This window comes from Gopherus flavomarginatus, chromosome 15, assembly GCF_025201925.1.
Source record: "Gopherus flavomarginatus isolate rGopFla2 chromosome 15, rGopFla2.mat.asm, whole genome shotgun sequence".
NCBI classification, from domain to species: Eukaryota; Metazoa; Chordata; order Testudines; family Testudinidae; genus Gopherus; species Gopherus flavomarginatus.
In genome coordinates, this window is record NC_066631.1 from 14,574,198 (window position 1) to 14,590,408 (window position 16,211).

Sequence of the window (16,211 nt, forward strand, 5' to 3'; positions counted from 1 at the left end):
ATTTGATATATTAGCATGTGGGCAATTTAGGCTTCAAAGTGCACTCAAATAATTCACACGTTAGCATCATATGGGTTCACTTCTCCTTCCCTTGGTCAGGTTTCCCACCATGAACTAGATCACACGTTGTCCCAGTGCTCGCTCCGCTGTTCCAGGGCTCTGCCTGGCCCAGAATATTTATGCAAAACAAATTTAAAAACCCCAAATGCCTGACTCTAGGCGGACGTATTCTGCTCCTGCACCAGTGCAAAGGCCCTGACTTCAGAGAAGACAGTCCTGATTTAGCCTGCGGGGAGAGGGAGCTGGATTAGGCTCAATGGGAATAACCACATAGGTGCTTTGCAAAAAGTAATTTTAAAATCTCTCTGAATTCCAGGGTTGCAAGGGCAGTTTTAGGTACTGCAGCTACCGTAATCTCTGCCCCCAGGACCACGCATGCACGTTCACACACCACGCACGTTCACACACCACGCACGTTCACACTGCTTTCAGACACGGATGTGCACACAGACACGCTGCCCCAGCACACTTGCCCTCTGCACACACCCCAACTTGAAACAATTTCTGTACTCACCACATTTGGGATCCTGTGAATCGTAGCACCAGGAAACTGCAAGAGAGAGAAGAATTCAGAATACAGGCTGGTAGGAATGGGAAAAGTTGGCGTTAAAATCCACAGATTTTCGCAGGGGCAAAGAGCTCGTTGCGTTCTCACTTTTCCTGACCCATCATTCTAAGCAGCCATGAAGGGTTTGCAGAACAACATGCGGATAGATGCACAGGCTTTGACGTGGGCCTGATTCTACAGAGGCAACATATAGGAGTGAACAGCAATAGCCTCAAAAGCCCCACGTGACTTCGTGGAGTTTCTCCTTAGCAGTCCAGGAATCTAAATGAGAAGGATCCACATGGAGCCCTCTTGTGGTCACCCTTCAGAATACCAGTCACCGCAACCAGGAGATCTGGAGATACTGCAGCTACCTTGATCTCTGCCCCCTGCTCCGAGTGCCAGACTTCCTGACCTGCCAGTGACTGATGTGTTGGGGGATGGAGGGAGGAGGAGGAAATCACAGGAATTACCCAGCACTGTTTTCACAGCAGATTCTTGCCTGGTTTCAGCAAGTTGTCCCTTCCTGCCTGGGCTGTGCTATCACTGAAATGTACCTGTGGTCATTTTGGCAACAGGTTATCATGGTTCTGGTGACATTTTCTCTTTTTTTCAGACACCGGATTTTGCTAAAACCAGCCATTTTAGAGGTAAATTTGGACCAATAATTAGCTGAATAATTAGCTGAATTATCAAAACCTCTATCATTAAAGCTGTGTGCCCCCCGCCCCCCTTAAATAACAGGAACCTGGGTGTAACACTAGCATAGTGAATGTGATCATGTCTCCTTCTCACAGCAGTGCCCAGCCACTATAAAAGTTTGCCACTTAGTGAGCACAAGAGGTGCTCTCCTTCAGCACCAGCAGTAGAGACTAGGGCTGCAGGGTTTGAACTCTGCCAACCAGGGCCAGCTCCACGCACCAGCAGGTGCTTGGGGCAGCCAATGGTGAGGGGCAACACATCCGGCTCTTCAACGGCAATTCGGCAGCGGGTCCCTCAGTCCCTCTTGGAGGGAAGTTCCTGCCACCAAAGTGCCGCCGATCACGGCTTTTTCCCCCCACCCCCGCTGCTTGGGGCAGCAAAAACGCTGGAGCCGACCCTGCTGCCAACGACCAGAAGGTGAGTGGTCCCACTGACTTCTAGCGGACTAGTCACTGAAGTGAAACATATGCCCGTTTGCACGATTGGACCTGTATGTGGCTACAGCTTGTTCTATGAGCACCATATTTTATTGTCGTTATTTCTGTGAATGCCTCAGTGACCTTCTGATTACAAAGGCTTTGGAAATCACCGGTGATGGTAGCCCCCGTTCTCCAGGGCATGGCCGGGCTGTGAGGAGGATGAGCTACACCCCAAGCTCCATCCCAAGCCCATCCCCCCACCACGTTCACACCCAAGTGCCCAAAAGCCAGCATGCAAGAACATACCTGCCCCATTTCTCCTGTGGCCTACGGCAGCGGAGCAGGAAAGTGAAGGGGAAGAGGGTTGAAAATCAGCACATGATACACCTAATCCAGCGTCACACCGATGCATTCCGCACAGTTCCAATGGAACAGGTCTGTCCTACAGGTCATCACTGCTATAACTAGCATTGGATGAGCTACACTGGCAATCTGGGGTTTACCTTTATCCAGAAATATTTGCCCAAAGGGAAAACTGATGCTAAACCCACAGAGAAGGGGGGGATGCGAAGAACAAACCTACTAGAATCCCTTATTACTGAGCATTTTATTCTGGCATCCAGTACCAGGCCCATCCTGCTGGCCTTCTGCTTCCTACCGTTCAGCATCTTCTGTCTGAGATGCAGCACGAGGAAGGACTGAGCTATCCAACAGCAAACACCTATCATGCAGGATACCTGTTGCTTTTGAGCCTCGCGGGGCAGCACCAGAGGGTTCAGTCCAAAAGCACTTTGGGCTGTAGCCTGTCTTCCTTCCACAGGCCTAATTTCATTCATCACCAGGGGAGTTTTGCCTCAAAACTACTGATGGGCTTGAGCCCTTCTTGTACTTCATGAAACTGTGAATTTCCTCTTCCCTGCAGCCTACAGCAACTGCCCAGGCCCTTCACACACACACACACACACATATATATCAGGAAGATACAGATTAAACTGAATCTCATTTGTATAGATCACAGTCATAGTTCTAGCCTCTCGAGATCCCTTTGCGTTAATTCTCTGTCCTCAGCAGCAATTGCGACACCTCCCAAATATCACCTGTACATTTCAATCGTGTGCTTTTCACCCCTTCTTCCAGATGACTGTAGAAGATGCTAATTAAACTGGATCTACCCTCTATCCCTGCAGTACCCGCACTAGAATCACCTGCCAGGCTGATACGCTGCCATTCATCGCTGCTTTGTTTATAGTGCTGCCACGGTTTTGGATCTGTGTCACTAATCCTGGCCAGTCCGGTTGGAATTAATTGTGAGAACAAGATTTCATGAGACCCTATATCAATGTGCTTTAGTGACCGTCAAACACAATAGGCAGTTGTCTGCATGCCTTTCATCCACTGATACCATTTTCCTGCTATCAAAGGAACACAGTCTAGTTCACCACGCTGGATCTGTTCTTGAATCCATCCTGCTTAGTGCTCAGGAACTATGGTTCTCTTATCTCTAGGTGCTTCATGACTCAGTCTCCACTTTATAACAATTGCACCATTTTACGAGGAAGATGTGCAGGTTGGCGATTGCCAGGATCACTCCTACTTCGTTTTCTCTGTGCTTTTTCTTCAGTCTTCCACCAACTCTCCGGCATCATCCTCCCTGTCAGTTCTGAACACATCAGGGTTTTGTGATGCAGGGTAAGCAATCTACATACGTTCCAATTCGTCCCCTACTTGTTCTTTAGGGACAGCTCATTTTACATGTCGTCCTAAATTAATTATTATCTGGCAATGACCATCGTCGCTATTATGACAGTAGTGCCTAGATGTCACAACTGATTTCAGGGCACCGTTGTGAGAGGTGCTGGGAAAACCCATGGTCAGAAACAATCCCTGCTCTAAAGAGCTCACTGTCAAAGTAGACAAGACAGACAGAAGGCAGGAGACAGGAACTGAGCTCCTCATCCCTGCTCCAGCCCCTGTATGCCAGGTGAAAGGGATGTGGTAGCATCCAAGGGCTCTATATGCCCTGTTTCTGGCTAGTAAAGAATTCACCCATCCCGACAGGGTGGGAGACAGCCAGAGAGCTGCTTTCAAGTAGAGGAGGACAGACTATGGTAGGGGGAAGAGCGGATGAAGGGGACAGGGGAGGACACATTGGAGGGGGGAGAATAGGGGGCAACAGCTTCCTGTCCAGTTACAAGAAATGCCTTCCTGTCTCAGGCATTTCCCTGTCTTCTTCCCATCCCATAAAGCCAGCAACAAGCTCTCGTAAAATCCACCCTCGCCTTAGCACTTGTGTTCAGCTCCCCATCATCATTTTACTGGACCAATTTTCCCTTTTATCTTCTGCCTATTAATAATAGATCTAAGGAGACCTTTCTTAGGAGCAGAGATCTTCACTGCAATCCAGCCTTCAATATTAGCTTTTGCTCCTCTAATTATCCCTGTAACCTGCTTTTGTTTATTTTTATAGCTCTTGCAATCCTCTCCCTGAGCAGATTGATTGTATTTTTAACCTCCTTATAATTGCTTGTCCTATTCTTTACATCTCCACTTAACCAGCCTGGCCTTTGTTGCCCTTTTGTGTGTTTACTCTGGATTTAATCAAGATGAAAAACTCGGCCACAGTCCCCTCCCAGCTCATTTCACATATTTCCACATTACATTTCCAGACACCCCTTTCTCCTTCCCACAACACTTAGCACTTCTCATCCACAGACAGCAAAACGCCTTCCATGGTGGCACCGAGAGTTAATGGACTTGCTCAAGGTCATAGAGCACGTCAGTGGCAGAGACAGGAACAAGGCTTAGGAGGGCTGTTTCCCATGCTGGTGCCATGCCAGCTGGGCCATGGGGTCTCTCTAACGTCCCATTATTCTTGATACTCATATATGACAGTAGTCCCCAGAGGCCTCAGTCAACACCCCATTGCACAAAGTACTGTGTGTACGCACATCAGATTGTGAGCTCTTTGGGGCAGGGACTAAGTACAAAATGAGAGAACAGGTGGGGTAGCACAAGGTAACAAGGACATGATTAAAACTCAGTAAGGAGCAGTCACAGCCCACCAGCCCTTGTATTTCAAATCCAGCAACGACGGGCTCAGATGACCCTCAAGGTTCTACAACCCACCACACCCATCACCCATACATGATTCAATGGCTAACAAGGTGACCACTTTGGCTGCTGCAGCGAACCATGTCCCCCCAGGAGAAAGCTCCCTTGCTGAGCTCTCACAGTCAGTAACTGCGTCATTAGAACCTATAGTCCTCATTTCTAGCCCTGGCACTGGGGAATAAACCTCCTGGTCCATTGGCCTGAGGCTCCTACAGCAACAGATAAGTGTCACCCAACCTTCCACTCTGTCCTTTTCTGATGCCGTGTTAAAGCAGACTGTTTCCTTCCTTCCTCTCTGCATGTTTCGTTAGTCTTCTCTTCAAACCTGAGAGCCACCCGTAGCCACTTTCTCTAGTCCCGGGGTCTTTGTCCCAAAACTACCTATGAAATTGGTGATTCTGTTTCTCACTTTGTCCTGGTTATTGGTAGCTTGGCTGTTTTTCTTACCCCCCCTTAACCTCACCACCACACACACACACGACTGTCTCCCAGGAAATCCACCAGTTATTTGTTTGTTCTCTTTTCAGAAACTGCCGAGCTGGCAGGCCGGCAGGCAGCCCCGTATTCATCATTTTCTAATTTACTGCAGGTAAACTATCACTCAGTCCCCAAGGCTGCAATGGATCCTGCCCCAGCTTCATCACTTTGGCTGATTTGTTTCTCTCCAAAGCTCTGGGATGACGCACTGAAACTTCTCAGTCATTTTCCTGCTCCTTGGACCTCTGTTCCCCGAGCCAGAGGTGGGGGTGAATTTCAGTTTGGGTGCAAAAAACTGTGCAGGTGGTTTGGGGAAATGTTGATCTCCTGCCTTTGGGGTCTCTGCATCTGTTCGTGGGAGCTTTGAGTCTGATCCTTGTCAAAACCAAACATCTCCCAAGCCCTGCTTCCTCCCACCCCTCCCAGACACAGCTGCCCTTGCCCCCAGTGACTTGCCATCTCCTCCCCTCCTCACACACACAGCAGTGGAGTGGTAGCCTGAGCCATCACCATGGGCTTAGGCCTAGGTGATCAGCGACCTGCATAGCACAGTGAAAGAGGCCATGTTGGCTAGTTGTTAGCACATGGTGCTGGGAGTCAGGACTCCTGCGTTCTACTCTCATCTCTGACGCTGCCTTGCTGTGCAATCACTCAGGGACAAATCTGACCTCAGTTGTCTCCAAAAGCTGAAAGTCATGAACACAGAGCCAGGTCCCCTTTGGCCCTTCCTGGCTGTGTGCCTCAGTTTGCCCATTTGTCAAGCAAGGATAACAATCCTTCCCTACCTCCACAGAGGGTTGTGAGGCTAAACCTGTTAGTCACTTTGATCTCTGCGAAGAGAAGGCATTGTGCTGCAAAACTGCAAAGGTAATTACCTACAAGAGCCCATCAGAGCTACAGGCTAGCCTGCAGCAGAGGGTGCATGATACTAATACCCCTGTGCTCTGGGTTATGTTCACAGCATACACATAGAGAAGTTTGCTAAAAACAGAAATACACTTGCCGGAAGGTGCACCATAACACTGTTTAGAATTCGGCACACCACCACACAGGAACCCCAAAACACAGGAAGCTAGAACAGGCTGCTCCCTAAAAACAGAGCCACAATTCACCCCATCTTGCTCTAGAACTAACTCTGATCACACACTTCCCTACAGAGCCCCCTAACCTCTAAGCAGGACCAGGAAGACTGAGAATTTCAAAGACAGACCATAATTTTAAACTAAATTGCAAAACATCATGCGCTGGGGCACTGACAAAACCTCTTCAATGCACCCTAAGGCTCACACACATTCTGGAGCAGACTGTACATCACCCTGCCTCACTGAAGTATCACCATCCAGACCCAGCAAAGGCAAATTACCAGGAAAAGCTTCCTCCAGCTTCTCCCCGCAGAATAGTATGGAGCAGGCTTGTTGCTAAGTGTGCAGGGTGCGATTGCCAGGGCCCACTGGGGTCACTCGCCTCCTGCTGCACACAGCTGGCTGTCACCTCCCTCACCCTGGCTGCAGCCAGAGCTGTCCCGTCCATAGGATGGATCAGGGCAACCGCCCTGGGCCCCAAGCTTCGGGGAGCAGGGCCCAGGGCAGCCTGGGGGTTTAGCGGCGGGCCTGGCACCAGCAGCAATGAGAAACCCGGCCCCAGCCCACCCCCCCTTACCCCCCGCCGGTTCTTGGCATCGCTCGGAGGAGGGGGCGGAAGCCAGGAAGAGGCTGGGCGGTGGTTTGAGAGAAGAGGTGGAGTAGGGGCGGGTCCTGAGACAGAGGTGTAGGGTTGTCCCAGGCCCCCTAGGGACGACCTTGCCTGCAGCTGATGTTTCCAGGTAAGATTTGTGCTGGAACCCCTTCATTTCTCCAGACTCCCCTCTGCCTACGCTACCGCCCCTCCCAAAGATTAAATCATCTGTTGGACACAAGAGTCAAAGAGTCAAAAACCCCCTCCGGCACAATTCGTATTGTATTTCCACACCTGAGCACGCAGGGCCGAGACGTGCTCCGAGCCCCGCGAAATAGTCATTTTCCTAGGAGCGCCTGAGCAGAGGGCATGCAGCTGGTGGGCACCAGGGCATGCAGCACCCACCTTGCCAACAGCATGGCCCCTGCCCGAAAGCCCGGAGCCGCCTGCCTAGACAAGGCCTCTAGATCATTTACGTAACCCTGTCTGGCACATTCTTCATTGCTCAGGTCTCCAGCGAGACACACCAGAGCAATTAACAAGGGTCAGTGCCCCGCTGGCCCCAATCTCTGTGCCGACAGCACTTGCTTCATTTGCAGCATGGCCTCAGTGCAACAGGGAAGCGCAGCACTGCACATGGCGGGAATGCAAAATAAGGCAAGTGACTGGAGCCAGCACTTCCCCTCCTCCCCCATCCCCGCCAGCAGCCCGTTCGAGCACTGTCCAGTCTGCATCCTGCACTTCCAGGCAATCAATGCTTAGGCAGGGGACTAGGTGGGTCCATTGTGCCCAGGGTGGGAGGCGTGTGGGCAGAGACTGTACAGGGTGGAAGCTGGAGAGGAGGTGTCCCAGGCTGGGGGGCAGACAGGGAAGGGTGCATGAGGAGGTGGATGGGCAGGGAGAGGCTCCCCAGGGTGGTGAGTACACACAGATGGGACATGCATGGAAAGGGGCACCCAGGGAGCCGGGGTTGGCGGGGGCAAGGCACGGGGAAGGGCACACGGTGACATGGTCACCATGGTGCATGCGGGAGAAGTTTCTCTCCTCTGAGCGATGATGGCCAAACTCAGCCCTGGCAGACGCTGCGTTAACTCAGCCCAAGTCAAGCGGGGCTGAACTGGCTGCTGAAGGTTCTGCAAACACCCTGAGCAGGGAACTCTTCTCCCCTCTTCCGCTCCCCGCTCTCGCTTTCCCTGTGCTGTGCGCTGTCCCGCCCGAAGGAGCAAAGGGGCTGGCCCAGCTTTCACGAGGGTGACACGGACAGTGCTGCTGCATGGCTGGTTGCTCACAGCCAGACCCAGCGTGGGCTCTGCCCCCTTCCCTACTTTGCCATCGGTTCTGCTCCCCACTCTACCCACCAAGAAAAGCTAATGGCCCTTCATGGTTTTTTCAGGGCCCATTTCCTCAGGCAGGCAAAAGTCCCACTGACACACCCAGTGATACATCTAGAGTCACCAGCCATCTCAAAGAATGCGCTGCACCCTGTCCTGCCACCCCCTCAGCATGGGCCCGGAAGCACAGCAAACTTAGGCTGTGTCGGACCAAAGGGGAGTGAACCCCGCCATTTATCTCGGCATTTTATCCTGCGTCCCCCAGCATGGTACCAGAGAGCTTTGCACGTTTACTCCAGGGTGCACATGAAGTTTTCTGTATCTCTCTGCCCAGCTGTGCGGGGGGTATAAGAAAGCCAGGAGAGAACACCCTTCCTCAGCCCCCAGGCATTGTTTAGGTTGTGAGCTCTTTGGGGCAGAGACCCTTTGTTCTGGCAACAGGGTCCTGGAACTACGATAATATAAATAATACGTGATATCCTCCAAGGGCTGTGAGCTTGAAATGTTACATCCCGCTATGGGGCTGACTGTGCCTCTCTCTTCCAGCTTTACTCAGGCAGAGCAAAGAGTCATAGCTACAGGCCAACTAAACTACTCCTGAGTTATCTAAGAATATCAGTCCTGCCCCTACTGCCCAATGCACTCTGAGGGGACATACCAACCACACAGCAAGCACACGGACATCCGGGAGGATGAGAAGCCCAGGTGAGCCCGGTAAGTAATCTGTCCCAGATCTAGAGGTGATATTTGTAAAGAACACTCTTGTTTTAGGGACAGGCTTTGGCTTTTATTCCTGTCCATCAGCTCAACAGTGACAATGGGGCCAAATGAAGTCTTCCCACCACATTCTGTCTTGTACTAGCTTCACAGTTCTGTTCCTCTTTAAACCTTTTTGTTCTGTGTCATTTTTCACCATGTCTATCCAATGCATCCTCAGTCTTGCCCTGTGTCTAGCTTCTTGCACTCTAGTATGTATCGCCATGTACAGTGTACTTTCTGGGTCAATTCAGGCCGTGTGTCCAAACCACCCACTGTCATCTTTCTTCTGTAACAGGCTTATTACTTGCTTAGCTGTTTTCTCCTCACTTCCTGTTTTGTTTTGTGTTCAAGTTCTCACAATCAGTAACTGAGTCATTAGAACCAATTGTCCTCGTTTCCTCATTACCAGGACATGCCTTGAAACTCTCAATGTTCCCCTCAACCAGTCCATTTCTTCAGTCAACACCTTTCATTCGTTGGCTTTCCTCACACTCCAACCCATACAACAGCGTTGGCAGGACAACTGGCTCATACATGCTGATTTTTGCTTTGATTGAAATATCTTTGGCCTTCCAGATGTTACAGAGTTTTATGAATGCAGTAGACGCTAATTCAATTCTTTTTTTATGCCATCTTCACAGTTTCCATTCTTCAGTACCTCCAAGGTACACACATTTTTTCCACTTGTTCTAGTTCTTTGTCTCTGGGTTTTATCTTTACCTCTCCCTTGTGTCTTCCAGTTGCCATAATTTTTGTGTTCTCTGTGCTGATCTTCAGTCTGACTTTTTCTGCTTTTCTGATCTACCTTGTCAGCTATTCTCTGTAAATCCTTCTTGGTCAATATCACCTGCGAAAATAAAGTTGTTCACTGTCCTCCCACACAACATGACACCTCCCATTGCATCTCTCAGTGCAATAGCCACTACTGCTTCCAAATCTAGTGATAACGTGCATCCTTGCTTCTAGGTCATCCTGACCCATTCCATCGGATTCTTGTCTATTGCCACCACACTCATCACCTTGCTGTAGATGTTTTTCATCAGCTTGATCCGTTTCTTGAGGACGCCGGACATGCTCAAGACTAGCCATAACCCTCTCTGACAAATGCTATCAAAAGATAAAGTCCTTCCGATTTAGGGGCAGTAGACAGGTTGTGATACCTTCAATCAGCAAAGTAAGTTCATCACAGTGAATTCAAAGCACTGAACAATACGCACTCCTGCCATTGCTACAAACTCCCATTGTGCAGTTACTCACAATTTCTTAAGAATTCATTCATTGCGCCCAACTACTCTCCACACCCCCGCTCACACACACACACACACACACCCCCGCTCACACACTCTCAATGGACGTGATCCAAAACCCATTGAAGTCCATGGAAAGATTCCCATTGACTTTGGCTTTGGATCAGGCCCTCTAGCCCCACCTGTCCTAGCCTGAGCTAGTCTAGAATTCCATCTGATTCTCTGATTCTCAATTTCCAGCAGATCCTAGAACAGTGGGATCACAAATTTCCAGCCGGGTCCTCTCTGCACTGCACTCAGATGACCCGGACCTGAAACAACCTCCAGTAATGCACTCAGAGCACTCCCAGGTATCTCCATTTGCATGTGGTGAAACCTGCCCATCTGCATGAAAATGGTCATTTGCAGATCAGGTAATCTGAAGCCTAACTAGCCAATCAATTCACCTGAGGATTCAGCTGGCACATTTATGGGAGGCCATTGTGTTCCTTCTGCTGTCCACTGTGGCAGAGCATCAATCGCCCTTGTAGGTTCTTCTGTGAACTCCTGCAGTAGTGACTTCAGTTCCCCAACGTGATCCCAACAGGGAAACCTCCTGTGCTTTGGAGGGGCTTGAGTTTGCTCTGACAGGAGCAGAGCTGTGCTGCAGGCCAACTTCCCTGTTCGTAGATACCCTGTGACACTGGAGATCTGCTGATCCCTTGGGCAAGGAGCAATGACCTGGTGGGGTGCTGTGCAAAGAACCACCGAGCCAGACAGACAGAGGACACATCTAGGTGCTGAATGCACAATTTCAAGGGGCTCTGGAGTTGTCTAATTAGGTGCAAGTCAGGCAAAGCCAGAGTAGCAGCAGTGTTACATCACACACACCCCACTCCCCACCAGTAAGGGACTGTACCTAGGGGCAGTGCAGTTTTTACACCCAGTTCAGTTCTTGGCTTTTCTACCGGAAGTGCCAAATGCAACAGACAGACACTTGCCAGGACTGGAGCAAGTGTCAGCCAGGGAGCTGGACTGGAGCTGTCAATCATACATTGCCACAGGCCTCCAGAGCAGTTTCCTGACTCCGGTCACTCATGGACCTCCTGGGATGGCTTGGAACCAGTCACTTGGCAGTGAGAGCCAAGAAATTCAGCGCTGACCCCTTGAGTCCCCCACCCTGCGCTAGGCAGCTTCCCCAGTGCATAGTGATGTGCTGCAAGGTCCCTCATCTTGCAGTCTGAGTGGCTGAGCAAAGGATCTACAAACTTTGTAGCCCGAGGGCCACCTCTGGGTATGGAAATTGTATGGCAAGCCATGAATGTTCACGAAATTGGGGGTTGAGGTGCGGGAGGGGGTGAGGACTTCAGCTGGGGGTGCAGGAGGGTGCTCCAGGCTGGGATCAAGGGGTTTGGAGGGCAGGAGGGGGATCAGAGCTAGGGCAAGAGGTTGGGGTGCAAGAGGGGTCAGGGGTGCAGGCTCCGGGCTGCGTTTACCTCAAGCAGCTCCTGGAATCAGTGGCATGTCTCCCCTCCTGCCCCTATGCATAGGAGGGACATGCTGCCGCTTCCAGGAGCCGCACAGAGACCTGGCATGCATGGAACTGGGCAAGCCCCAGACCCCGCTCCCCAGCTGGAGATCGAGGCCAGATTAAAACATCTGAAGGGCCAGATGCACCCCTGCTCTACATCAAGGTTTGTGGGGTTTCAGGCTAGTCTGCCAACCGCAGCGGCTGTAGCATTTAAAGTGTCCACGCGTGATGAAGAAAAGTAGGAGTGGATGTTGAACGAAATGGCTCAGAGGCTCGGCAATCAGATACGGCTCCTCTCGCCTGGAGCTCACTGGTCCCACAGGTCAGTAGATCCATAAACAGAAAATATTAGCAGCTGGGGTCTGATCGGTGCCTTAAGTGAAAGGAGTTGAGAGCCTGGTTGTTCCTAGTGGAGGAAGGTCTGTGTAACCTCAGCATTGAGCAACACATTTATTGGCATCCCCGGCTGAGAAGCCAAAGCTTGGCTGGGCTGTGGAGGCAGCTCTCCCACCACACACCAGACATGGTCCCTGCAGATCAGGTGTGAGGCTCATTGGTGGGACAGTGCTAAAGGCTCACATGGCCCCTGCCTACGTTGTACTTGGGCACAGCAAATCAGCCTGCAGAGCTGTGAAGCCAGCACCTCTCACAAGGACGCCTCAGAGAGCTTCAGGCTCAAACCCAGGAGCTGCTGGCAGGACACAGTCCATGCCAGCAGCCTCCTCACCCAGTGAGGCAGGAGTCCTGGTCTCCAGCAATTTGAGAGCCAGAAAACTGAGTCTACATGTTTAGCCGTGGGGTCTACATGGAAGCAGAGCTCTTGAGAAGATCTGCCCCTAGCAACTCCCGCAAGGTCACCTGTAGCAGAGACATGCATTGAACCCAGAACTCCTGCATCCCGGGCCAGCATCTTAACCGCTCTTACTGCCAGGCACCCGCTGAGTGTTGTTATTGCCAGTAGCAGAGCTGGGCAGCAAATGGAAAATATCACAAATATTTCCACGAGATTCAGTTGGTCTTTCATTGAAATTTCATTTGCTGACCTTTTCCAGCCAGCTCTAATGCATAATGAGAATGAGCCAAACCCCTGAACTCCATCACTGGCCTGGATCCTCACTGACATCAGTGGAGTTACCGTGAATTTACACCAACGGCAGGGAGAGCAGAATCTGGCCACTGGCTGTGCACTTGATCCAGTCCCGGTAAATCCCTAGACACAGCTGCAGCTTCTCCACAGCTTGGCAGGAAACTGCCTCCCTAAGGCAAGAAACAACCGGGTACACCACTTTATGGAAATGAGCCCCCCTTTCCCATTGACATTGTCCTGGTGCCAGCAGCCAGCAATTGGGGGAGCCAGCAATTCCAGGGCAAGCCTCCGAGCCGGTTGGTGCTCAGCACCAAAGCCAGGGCAAGCCACTCGTCCCAGCTGCTGCTCTCCGCCCTGCCCCACCAGGGGTTTTATGAGTGGCAGGGATGCTGGGGCACTCAGCAGGGCAGGGCCGTTTGTAGCCCACAGAGAAGCTGGGAATGCCAGGGGCTGAGAGCAGCAGGTGGAAGGCTCCTGCGCCTCCAGTGCTGCTCGCAGGCAGGTCCTAGGACAGGTGATGCCACCTGCCCGCAAAGACAGAGGGGAGCCGAGAGCCAGCCCTGCTCTCCGGTGTCTCCAAACCCTCCCACACCCAGCCAGGGGGAGGAAAGGGAACAAGCCCGGGCTCTGGCCCCTCAGGCCTTTCCGAGCTGGAGAAGAGCAGGAAAAGCAGCAGCAGACGGGGACCCAGGCCAGGTAGCGGCCGAGTCTGGAAGAAGCGAGCTGGGCAGGGGCCCCAGCAGAGTCCCGCTCCCCCCGCGGGGCCATTCCCGGGGCGCTGGGGGGGCAGAGCGCCGCAGTCACCAGACAACCCGGCCCGATCCCGAGGGGCTCGCTCGGTCCTGCCCCAGGCAAGTCCCCCCGCCCCGCCCCTGGCTGCAGCCGCTCGGCGAGAGCCGGCGCGGGTCCCTGGAGCCTGCCCTGCCCGGGGTGGGGGCTGCTCACCTCCCGGAGCGGCGCGGAGCACCAGCGGCAAAGCGAGGAAAGTTAGCGCCAGGCGCTGCATCCTCCGGCCGGCTGCTGCCCGGGGCCACCCCGCGCTCTGCGGCTCGCGCCCAGCCTCGGCCGTCCGGGGCGCGAGGGGAACCCGGGGCTGCGCTGCCGCCTGCGCGCGGCTCTTAAATATTCAGCGCCGGGAGCCGGGCTGCGCTTAACCCCTCGCTCGCCTCCCGCGACGGGCCCTGCCCACCTGCCCCCGCCGCGGGGCCGAGCGGGGGGCGCAGCTCGGGGGGCGCATGGTGCAGCGGAGCCCAGAAGTCCCAGTCCTGCCCCCGCTCCGGGGGGGGCGCATGGTGCAGGGGGGCCCAGCAAGCCCCGGTCCTGCCCCCGCTCCGGGGGGGGCGCAGCTCGGGGGGCGCATGGCGCAGCGGAGCCCAGCAAGCCCAGGTCCTGCCCCCGCTCCGGGGAGGGCGCAGCTCGGGGGGCGCATGGCGCAGGGGAGCCCAGCAAGTCCCAGTCCTGCCCCCGCTCCGGGGGGGGGCGCAGCTCGGGGGGCGCATGGCGCAGGGGGACCCAGCAAGCCCCGGCCCTGCCCCCGCTCCCGGCGGGGGGCGCAGCTCGGCGGGAACATGGCGCAGGGGAGCCTAGCAAGCCCCAGCCTCCCCTCAGGGGCCACTGGACACCTGGCAATGGTGCCTAGTGGTTAGAGCTGCAGCCTGGCCAGCAGGACTCCTGGGTCGCACGTGCCTGCTCTGCCCACACATCACTGCTGCAGCTCAGCCCTACGCCGAGCCACAGCTTTCCAAGGGGCTTATGCCCTTCCTGAACCCCTGAGCCAGACGCAGAGACCAGCCACGGATCTCCCTTATTCTGAACAGGGGCGCAGCCAACCCGTCTCTGGCTGTGTGTCCCCCAGACTGGTGGGAGCTGTTGCTTTGCACAGAGGTGTGGTCTTCTTGGTAAACGGGGACACCGCAGGATATCTTAGAGCAGGGGTAGGCAACCCATGGCACGGGTGGTGAAGGCAGTATCTAAGCTGATTTTCAGCCACACTCACAGCGCCCAGGTCCTGGCCACGGTCTGAGGGACACTGCATTTTACTTTAATTTTAAATGAAGCATTTAAAAAAAAAACTTATGTTCTTTACATACCACAATAGTTTAGTTCTATCTTATAGACTTATAGAATGAGACCTTCTAAAAACATTAGCATGTATAACTGGCCCAAAAAACCTTAAATTATAGCAAATAAATGAAGACTCGGCCCACCACTTCTGAAAGGTTGCCAACCCCTGCCCTAGAGTATCACCCCCTCTCCACGCAGCAAGTACCCTGCCTAGAGGCCAGGCCAGCACTAAGATAGCCCTTTCTAGGGGCAGCACGTTTCCGTGAGCTTACTGGACTGACACCCCACTTCTGTCCCTTGGCTGGGCGAGTTAGACACAACAAATGTGCCCGAGGAGCAGATGGGCCTAACACACACAAAAATAAGGGGGCCCCATAAGCTGTTAGGGCTCTAAGCTACTGCTTAGTCTGCTTGTGTCTAGCACTGGCTCTGGCCCTCTAGAAACCTCTAACAAAAGATTTAAGAGGCCTGTGCAGAGGCCCTGGGGCTCTGACTGGATGGTGCAGGCACAGCCATGTAAGTAAAACTCTCACACCCCATTGCTGGGCTGCGAGGCTTATGCCCTGGCCAGGCCTAGCAACAGGGTGCTAAGGAGGGCTGGGGGCAAGGGGGACAGGATGCCATCCCTCCAGGGAACGTGGGGGGGGGGGAGTGTTTTTTTTAGCATTTGTTGATTTCAATGCTAAAGAAACAACCAAGCTGTGCTCATTCCAGTAAACTTGGGGTGGGGGAGGGATTCCTAGGAGGGGTCCAGGCACAAGTGGAGCCAAAAATAAAGAGAAAGGAGGAGAACAAGAGCAATGAAACAGCAGAGACACTCACTGGGCCTTAGATCAGGGGTGGGAAAACTTTTTGGCCCAAGGGCCACACCAGGGAATAGAAATTGTGTGGTGGGCCATGAATGCTCACAAAATTGGAGTTAGGATGCAGGAGGGGGTGAGGGCTCTGGGGTGGAGCTGGGATGAAAGGTTTGCGGTGCAGGGGGGTGCTCCAGGCTGAGAGCGAGGGGTTTGGAGAGCAGGAGGGGGGCAGGGGGTGCAGGCTCCAAGCAGCACTTACCTCAAGTGGCTCCCGGAAGCAGCGGCATGTCCCTACTCCAGCTCTCATGCAGAGGCACAGCCAAGTGGCTCTGCACATTGCCCCATCCGCAGGCAGAGCGCCTGCAGCTCCCATTGGAGCACGTAGGAGCCAGAGTGGGGCTATGCTGCGGCTTCCGAGAGCCG

General features: G+C 53.3%; 1 protein-coding gene across 1 annotated transcript in view; it reads right to left on the reverse strand.

Moving 5' to 3' along the window:
* The window catches only part of LOC127034778 (carbonic anhydrase 15-like), a 28,657-nt gene extending 14,699 nt beyond the window's left edge, over positions 1-13,958 (reverse strand). Inside the window, exons 1-2 of the mRNA XM_050924003.1 lie at positions 13,870-13,958; positions 575-610 (exon numbers count right to left, since the gene is read on the reverse strand). Coding sequence (XP_050779960.1) covers positions 575-610; positions 13,870-13,930 — 97 coding nt within the window. The 5' untranslated portion in view covers positions 13,931-13,958. The remainder of the gene's footprint in view (positions 1-574; positions 611-13,869) is intronic.
* Between the last annotated feature and the right edge of the window lie 2,253 nt (positions 13,959-16,211).